At 36.5% G+C, this 10,000-nt stretch overlaps 1 protein-coding gene across 9 annotated transcripts in view; it reads left to right on the forward strand.

The window, feature by feature from the left end:
* The window catches only part of LOC122629608 (protein eva-1), a 237,105-nt gene that overhangs the window by 221,168 nt on the left and 5,937 nt on the right, over window positions 1-10,000 (forward strand). For 8 of the 9 annotated variants that reach the window (XR_006327308.1, XR_006327309.1, XM_043813198.1 and 5 more), the window contains 2 exons: window positions 2,774-2,995; window positions 9,135-9,386. Coding sequence is in view for 7 of the 9 variants with exons in the window: in XM_043813198.1 (XP_043669133.1) it covers window positions 2,774-2,995; window positions 9,135-9,386 (474 nt within the window). In the remaining 2 variants the exon portion in view is untranslated. The remainder of the gene's footprint in view (window positions 1-2,773; window positions 2,996-9,134; window positions 9,387-10,000) is intronic. The other variant, XM_043813201.1, reaches the window with a different exon arrangement.

Consider the following 10,000-nt stretch of genomic DNA (forward strand, 5'->3'; position numbering starts at 1 on the left):
CGGGAAATATCGACGCGAAACCAGTAATTTAAATTTTTAAACCGGGGCGGATACTTACCAGGAGTTGGCGCGAATACGCGTGCCACCTCTTTACACATCATATGATCCTATTACAAATGCTGATTTACGAGAAAAATCGCGTTGTCACCAGTACTTTATATGTTTAAACTGAGCTTATACCTTACCAAGAATTTGTTCTTATACGCATTTTGATTTTTTGGACATTTTCTGCACCCTCCGTAGTTTTTATGTTCGAACAAAACTTACCTGACTTAAATTGCTACCTTTTTACTCATGATATGATTTTATTAAATATTGAATTTGTTGGAACAATTTTCATTTTGTGGTTGGATTTTTAAGCTTTAATCACGTGAAAATGAGATACTTGGATTTTGTACTTTTTTTGCTATAGGAGTAATAATTGGAATGGATTGGAGTTGGTATTAATTATGATATACACATAGTATTTGTTTTACTAATATTTATTGATTATTATAATTAAAATACATTTTTTATCTTACAAAGTTTAGGTACATTTATTTTGTATAAATTAAGTTATATTCTTTTAATACATACAGATAATATATGTCAATTAGCTTAATGCTAATTATTTAACGCAAACAATATTAAATTATGTAACCTATGTATTACTGTACAATGCTTTATCTATATAAATTATTATATCTAAAGCTATATTAAATATCACTTAAATCTGTTGTTGGCAACTGGCGTGCTGCGGGCCGCATGTGGCTTCTTCTTCTACGTGTTGGATCCTTGTTCCGGTTCAGTAGGAAGAGGTGACTTCTATTGTTTGATGCAGGCGTGCCTCGTGCCTTGCATGGTTTTTGTTCCTGTGTATTTTGAATAATCGTTGAAAGTGATGGTTAGTAAGTTGAAATAGTGGGGTGACGAATTTTCTGATAGTGAGGATCGTGTGGCCAGTGAATGAGGACTTGTCCACCTGTAACTGAAATAATACCTTTATACATTTTTATAATGTTACCCTTAATCGCTGAACTTCTGTCCGATGATGTATCGATTCCGTTTTGGTTGGTATCATTACGATATGAAGGTTTAAATCTCAGTAGACGTAAATGAAAGGTACTCCTCTTGATGAACATTTTCATCAAATAATCCAAATATTTGGAGATATACCTCTTGTGAAAATCGCTTCGATCAGGATCGTGATGCTGTGAATTTTCAATTCCCACTAGAAGTTACAAATAATCAGTACTCCTTTCAATAAACATTTTCGTAAAGTTTAATCTAGGGAAGTAGCAACGTATACATCTCTACGTTGCCAATAGATTTTCAACTAATCCTTTATAATAAAATTATCGAATCGCTCTGTGTAATCAGGAATTACAGAGCACTCCCATGGTATTATGCTATAACAGAAATACCTTGACTAAGTAGGTAGTAAATTTATTTTAATGAGCATTACCACGTAATATCGCAAAAGCTATCGTATAGAGAAAGACAGAGATATCCTTTTAACATAAATTTACTATTCGAGCCGATATGAAATACGTATTACCGACATTACACTAATTGACGTGTATTTAACTTCAATTACTACGCTATGATTATAAGTCCATGTCGAATGAATATACGTATGTGCACGCATATCTTTGCACATACGTATATCTTTGACAGGGTACAAAGAGATAAAATATTTCTTGCAATATATCGATTTACGCACAAAAGCAGTGATTGAAATGTGTATAAGCCTAACTAATTGTCAAATTCGTAAAGTGGTTCACCGGAATACCTTTATCTACGTGTATATAATATAATGTGTGTGTGTGTGTGTGTGTGTGTGTGTGTGTGTGTGTGTGTGTGTGTGTGTGTGTGTGTGTGTGTAAAGGATTAGAGAGTGAGAGGGAAGGAGGGAGAGTGAGAAACTATTGCCTATATCGTATTATTCAGGAGTATAAGTTATAACGTATCAACCAGTAACACGTCGGATTAGAAGCGAGTATGGATATAGAACAAATCAAAGCTATGTAGAGAAGAGCGTCTCGCATCTACTAACTAATGTAGAGCATCATGCCTTTAAGGCGCAAGTCAATGTTAATTGATAATAACAATAATAAACGTTAATAGCGAGACTATGTTTCACCTGTCACGCATGGTATCTAATGTTTCCTTTGAAAACGATAGCAAGCTATCCGAAATTCCGGCGTGGTTTGCCTACGGGGATATATCATATATTTCTCGAAAAACGGTTCTGGTATGCGTTAAGCCGACAAGCGGTACTTGCTTTTACGAAAATTTCGCCAGAACTTTCGTCGAAATTTGTCGACTGCACTTATACCGTACGAAAGAAATTAAATTGTATCTACTGTCTAGTCTACCATCGTGACATTTTCTCTTTTCCATTTTGTCTTTTATTTTTATTTTTATTTTTATTTCTATTTTTATTTCTATTTTATGTCTTTTTGTTTTTCATAAAAATTCTTTTTTTTTCTTTTTTTTTTTTTTTTTTTTTAAATAGAACCGTCATATTCACGTTATGTGTAAAACGTGATAGAAATGGTGGCAGGGCTTTTAAAAAGAATGTAGGACGCGTATCTGCGAGTTACTAAAATGAATATTATTTTATACTCATGCTGTATGCTCGTAGTCGAAAAATAATTTTTACTAGCTTTTTTCTTTGTTCTTTTTTTCTTTCTTCCATATCTTCCTTTCTTTCTTTCTTTTCTATCGTTAATCATTCTTACTCGACTTACATCGTCGTACGTGCATTGATATCGTTTTCTCATTTTCAAAGTACCACGTTCGGTCTTGAGGGAGCAGTATCAGGGCGATCTAGAATCGGACGAGATGAATCTAACGCATAGGATCGACGAGGGCTTCGACAGAGTCGATTTCAGAGCGGAATTCAGTCCAAGTCCAAATCTCGAAGGACCACAGCCTCAACCAAGGGACAACGTTTCGCGAAATTTCCCGACGGTCAGTTCATCGCCACCACGTGCAAGGACCAACAACGACGGTAAGCTTCTTTTTTTTTGTTTTCTTTTTTTTTCTCCTTTTTTCTTCTATCTTTTTCTTCTCTTTTCCTTACTTACTCGATGTTATCACTTCTATCGTTTTTATTATTTCATCTTCTTCGTCGACGAAGACAGTAGTAGTAGTAGTAGTAGAAGAAATAATAAAGAAAAAAAAAAAAAAAAAAAAAAGAAAAAGATAAGGAAGGCAAAATACCTGCTGCTTGTCTCCTGCTTACTCGAATACTAACAGTAACTTTATCGTGAATTTATATTTATACTTTTCTCCCTCTCTCCCTTTCTGCCCCTTCTCTCTCTCTCTCTCTCTCTCTCTCTTTCTCTCTCCCTCTTTCTTTCTTTTTCTTCCCTTTTCTTTCCTATCGAACCAACAAACGTTATTATGATCGAGTGTTAATGATGGTACTGCGACATTCGTTTGCTCTTCTCTGACCTTTTCTATGTTTCTTTTTTCTTTCTTTTTCCTATTTTGTATCTTCCTCTATTTCTCTACTTTAGTGCATGCGACTGTAAAGTGTAGATTTATTTTTGATTATTGTTCATTGCCTCACGATTGGCCACTGTGCTCGCATGAATCGCAAAGTTATAATTGCGATGGGACCTCGATTAATCGCTTATTAACTGAACGACTACTGTATATGATCATCATTATTATCATTATCGTTTTTATTTCGTAATCAAATATATGAAATTATCATAAGGACGAATATACATATAGACGAATTATTATGAGATGATCCATTGATCGTCTCATCGTAAATGCATGTATTTAAACATACGGAATGAAAAATGCTTTCAGGTACGAAGAATACTTCAAAGATTTTACTCGCTTTTTCCTCGTTTGTCATGATTAAAGTTCTAAGAAAGTTAGAACGATATACGTGAGAAGAGAAAATGATTATGAAGGTGGATGGTTGTAGTACTTTCTACGAACCGAATAATTAGATATCGTCTTCTTGAGAAACTCGGAATTCACTGAGGTGTTTCCCTCTTTGAGGGAGATCAAACGCAGAGCAACAGAAATACAGAGTAGGAGTGGGCGGAGTAAGGAAGAAGGGAGAGGGGGAAGAAGTGAGAGTTGGACTAGAAGGTACAACTCTTCGAGTTTCCATCGTTCGAATTTCGCGGTGCTATATGGCAGCTTCCGGTTACGCGCATTTCTGCTTTTAATGAGTTTATCGGAGGCCTGTGCATAATGCAACGTACGTTTGTACGTTCATACGAAACGGCCTCCTTTGTCATGGTACGAGAAACTTCGAAGGGGCTGGATCCGTAAATGCTACTTCCAATTCGTTCCGAAGTTTCCTAGAAAATAATTTCGTAGGAACGAACGTGGCGGTATTCGTTGTTCTCTCCCTCCCTTTCTCTCTCCCTCTCTCTCTCTCTCTCTCTTTCTCTCTCCCTCTCTCTATTACGAACGTTTGATCCTCTATTAACTAAATTTATTGTTTCCTCGGAAGAGAAGTTATACCGTGCAATTAGATTTTTGTGAACTTTAATGGTGTTGTATAATTAACGTTGGAAAGAAAAAATATCTTTTCTTTTTGTGTTTTTTTATCACGAAATGCGTTGCAGGCAATTAAGAAGGAAAGAAAAGAAATATATTGTTTATATCCGAGATGATCTTAAGATGATCAGAAAGAAGAATCTAATCTGAGAAGCTCAGATTATGTTTTCGTTGAAACAAAAAGAGAAGATCTAAGGAATTACGATCGTGTATCTGGTAGACGGTCTTAAAATCCACGAGTAATCGAGCATCGTAAAACGTTGACGGTGTTTTATGCGTTACCTCTTTAGTGGATCCCATTTAAATTTTTCCAAGTTTTTTGCTAGGAGAATATACATCGGAACTACGATAATAACCATATCACTTAGAAATATTTCGAATGCGAGAGATAGTAAATAACTACCTAAGTACTTACTTCTCTTACATTCAATAAAATAAATCTCTCGTATTGAATACGATCGATAAAACGTTCGAACGAGAAGCCTATCTTATAAAATGTTCAAGAAGAACATCGAAAGGAAACGAGTTGATATATGAGAAACTGAAATGTTAGAAGAAATAGAACGAGATGATTGTTTTTCCATGCGCGGAATATTCTCCTTTTTTGACGTCCTCGAGTTTCGGCCTCGGGTAGAGAAACTCCGATCACGTGTAAATGCAATCAGACGAGAAAAAAAGAAAGAAAGAAGAAGAAAGAAAGAAAAAAAGAAAGAAGAGCAGGGAGGAGAAATGGTACATATATAAAAAGGATCGACACTTCTTCCTCTCGTTTTTTCATCTCCTCGTTGGCCTGTATAAATTGGATGAAAAAGAAGAAAAAAAAAAAAAAGGAAAAAGAAAGAGCGACGGAAAGAAAGAGTAAAAAAATGTATGAGGGGATCTAAGAGGCAAAAGGGTATCTTGTAAAATTGGATAAGATTCGAGAACATGCTGGATATTGCTTTCAGCGCCAAACTAGACGATCTTCGCGCCAATTTCAAATCGACGAACTGACGAAATTCTTATATCGAGTCGTGATTCCGGATGTGATCGAAATCTATCGAAGTACGTACGATCAAGAATTTCTTCTTAATTAATTCTTTTATTCTTATTCTAACTCGTCGGTTCGATTTAGAAAAATGTTTTTTACGAACTTTAACGAATCGTTATCTTCTGAAATTAACTGCTCGTAACAGATGAGATTGCATCATTATTCACTCGTAAATTCTCACTTAGCTAGGAGATATCGTCCTAATATCTTTTGCTTCCTGCTTTCTCTCTCTCTCTCTCTCTCTCTCTCTCTCTCTCTCTCTCTCTCTCTCTTACTCTCACATATTCACTCTCTTATTCTCTCTCACACTCTCTTTATCTTTCTGTATGAGTTTGCACCTACAGTCGCAATCTATTACGTCATTATCCCTACTCGAAGTTACGTGCTACCGGTATATACGCTTTTAATTAGAAGGCCGAATTACCATGGCGGTTGGAAACAAACCGCCGTGTGCGATAGAGATCAAAATTCGTGATCCATATTACGAAGAGACAAAATTTTCAAATAATGAAAGTATGTAGATACATTTGTTCAGATATTTCTCTCTCTCTCTCTCTCTCTCTCTCTCTCTCTCTCTCTCTCTCCCTCTTTCTCCTTCATTTTCATTCTCTAATGAAATTTGAAAGATATGCATATGATACGAAGAAGAAACAGGTGTTGGATAGACGAGTTTACAATAAAATTACGGACGCTCAAAGTGAGCTAGATAGAGACATAGAAAGATAGATATATAGATAGATAAATAGATATATAGAGAGAGAATAGAGAGAGAGAGAGAAAGAGAGAGAGAGAGAATGAGAATGTTCTAGGTTTCCAAGCGATTTCGCGTGCTGCTCGTCGCAGAAACGCTCGACGCGTTCCACTTGATCGAGCTTAAACTTTATCGACGAAGAATTTCGTCATAACGCTAATTAAAGGGTAACCGGAGAGTAAGAGAGGTAGAGAGAGAGAGAGAGAGAGAGAGAGAGAGAAAGAGAGAGAGAGAGAGAGAGAGAGAGAGAGAGGAGAAAGTTACCAACGACCAGCAATGTTCTCGAGAAACTTCACGTTATCGTTCATTGCTTTTGTGACCTCTCTTCCTAGCTACTATCCTCTAGGAACTTCGATCTCGATTTCCTCTTTCTCTCTTTCTCTTTCTTTCTCATCTTTTGCGGAAGAAAACTTTGCCAATATTTTCTTCCGCAAAATGGAAGGAAAAGAAGAAAGGAATACGAGAACCAACGGCGTCTTATAATCTCTCGTGGGTGATTAGATAAGCGGATTTAATCATCGAATCGTTCTCATAACCCTAAAGCGTTCCTATCGAAAGATTTTTACGAGATTGAGACTTTCATTCTTTTTCTTTTCTCTCTCTCTCTCTCTCTCTCTCTCTCTCTCTCTCTCTCTCTCTGTGTTTTTGTTCCTTCTTTCTCTTTCTCTCTTTCTCTTATTTCTTTTCTATCATCCCTTTTTTCACTCTCACATTTTATACTTTGAAATCGACGAATGGAAAGAGTATAAAGTTTCTCCGTGCTCTCCCTGATAAGATTTTTCTTAGGAAAGTATCCTGATGTCGATCGAAAGCTAGAAGAGAGAATGTTTTTAAATCTCGCAAGAGGGATCCAGTATTCGTTTGCTTGTCGCCTACCAACGATCCTCGATAAATTTTACGACGTTCCGAGGCGAAAGGTAATCGTTTTCCTCCTACAAAAGTCAAGAGCACTATGAAAAGAGACGATATATGCGTCCTTTGAGGTCCTAGCCCCTCCTATTTTACTCCTCCCCTCCTCCCCCTTTTCCTCCACCTTTCCACCTCTTCTCCTTCTACACTTTCCTCTTCGTAGCTTGAGAAAGCATCGATTTCGTGTTCGCAATCGGCCGAAAGTGCATTTGAATTTTCGTCGGGACGAGCAACGGGGCTTTAACGGGTATTCCTACTCCCCTTTTTACTCGATTTTGTGGAGGTTGAACCTTGGTGAAAAGGTGGAAGGAAAAGGTACCGTTCTAGTTTCTTTTACTTTCTTTTTCTTCAACTCACGAAAATAAATCGAAATCCCTTGTACTCTGATGAGATGAGGTAGGATAATATAAGATAAGATACGATCCTTGGTCAAGATTACAAATAAACATTGAAACTAAAGTGATAATAAATAAACAATTATTAATCCCGCGAACTGTATTATACCTATACAAGCTTTGAAAGTGTCCTTAGTTTGTGAAGTATCTTGTTTAGATGGAAAAGTAAAGTTTCGCGAAGAAATTTAAAGGTGGCAAAAACGATTAAACTTTGATTTTTGTTTAGAAAGATGTGAAAAAAGTATATAGGGAGCTTCATTCTTTATTGCTTCAATATTTTGTTGCCGAAGGATACTAAATTTCTTTATAAATAATCTCGTTTCGCTGTATAGTGCATGCTGATTGCAAAGTGAGCGTGTTGCGATAGATGCATCGCGTATGTATGTATATACGTAACTACTTTATCTTACTCAACGTTCAGCGATGCCAGCGACGGGAGAAATTTTGGGCATGCGCATGCGCGTTCATGATTTTAAGGTAATTTACCGTGACACGTTAGGGAGTGTTAAACGTATAATAAAATTATTCGATACGTGTCAATTTATTTTAAACTATGTAACATTATTTCGTAATTTATTTTACAACGGAATAAAATAACTTACGTGAGTGTGTGTATTTATACACGTACACATACACGTATATATATATATATATATATATATATATATATATATATATATAAGGATATATATGTGCATACGTATATGTACAAAAGCGCAAAAGCTCGAAAGTTTCTCTAAAATCGCGAACGTAACACTCGACACTCGCCTTTCTAGGTGGCATAAGAAATTTGCATTTCTAATTATACTCACATTCACTTTAAACACGGTACTTTTCTCATGAGAAGATTGCACCGCGATCTTCTTCGTATGTAAAACGCTATGAAAAAAACTTTGTACTAGAACGTTGTCTTCTTTTATGTGCCTTAATCTTCCCTGGAGGAGCATTTACGCTTCAAAAAATTTTTGATCATATCCGACAATTGCACTTTTTCCTTCCGAACGCATTAAAGTTTCATCTAACTGTCATTTTGTGAAAACCTTACACGTCGTACCGTTTCTCTATGGCACAATCATGTCACGTTTCACGCATCGATCACTCTTCTACTTTTTCTCGTTAAAATTCACAAATAACTTCTCTTCGCTGTGTTAACCCTTTTTCTTTTCATTTTTATTTTTTTTTCATACAAACTTCTCTCATATAATCTAATTATTAATTTTTTATCATCTTCGGATAAAGAATCTATGTAAACGCCATCGATTCGTTTGAAACTGCATCAACGCTATGGAGAAAATGGTGGCGGATGCATCCTTCTGCATAATGCATTTATGCTTCCTCTGTACATAAGTCACTTCTTCCGACGAGATAATTGTTTCATTGGATAAACTTCGATATCAACGATGGCCATTTTATTGTTCCTTCTTATGTTTAAACCTTTTTTTTACGATCTCGAAAACTTCTTCCTCCCTTTTCTTTGTCTATTTCTTTCTCTTTCTCTTTCCTTTTATAATCACTTATTTCTCGGCCACTACAGTGGACAACGCGTTGAACAAATTAGGCTCGGTTGGTAAAGAGGCGAAAGGTACCAAAGAAAAAGACTTGTCCTTATCGGCCGTGGTAACCACGGGAATGATATTTGGCGGCAACAGGGGTGGTAATAGTAGTGCCCTACCTACGACGGTATCACCGTCTAACTGCACGACGGTCGTCTACGCGGTTCCCGACGAGGATCGTATGGTTGTCGGATATCTCAATGAATGGATCAATGCCTACTCGTTCATATCAAGTAAGTATATTCGCAATTTTTCCGTCCTTGAACTGTTGCTCGGTCGGTAAGCGTCGCGAACTTCTCTTTATGGCGACTGTCGGTAAGAAAAATTCCTACAAGAGAAGATTATAAGATAAGTTGCTTATTAAAGAAGAACTCAATCGGTACACTGATCGACGTATGATAATAAAATTCCCAATGAGATAATAATTCCAAAGATTAAGATTAAAAAAAAAGAGAAGAAAAGGAATGAACGTCTCGTCGATCGAAAAAGTAGTCACAATCATACAATCGCAAGCTCATTTTAATAGCGTTCTGTTTGATTGGGATGCAGCATCGTGCTCGGCATTGCAAACAATTCTTTTTTTTTTCCTTTTGTAGTAAATCATAGTTTTGGCATGATCGCTCGGTGTTCCATAACTTTTCTAGTAGACTTTCCCCCGATCAATCGGTAAAATTTTTCATGGCTGGAGGATAAAGCGTGGCGCAGGTCCACGGCTCCAAACGGTTTGATCGATAAACGAGCATGAAACACTCGAGTGGAACTGCATGAACGTATCTTTAAGTCGCGGAAGACAATCCCTTTATTTTATGTATTTGCTAAACTTGAAACGAATCCAAAAGCTGACACA

The sequence above is a fragment of the Vespula pensylvanica genome, chromosome 5 (assembly GCF_014466175.1).
Source record: "Vespula pensylvanica isolate Volc-1 chromosome 5, ASM1446617v1, whole genome shotgun sequence".
In the NCBI taxonomy this organism is placed as follows: Eukaryota; Metazoa; Arthropoda; class Insecta; order Hymenoptera; family Vespidae; genus Vespula; species Vespula pensylvanica.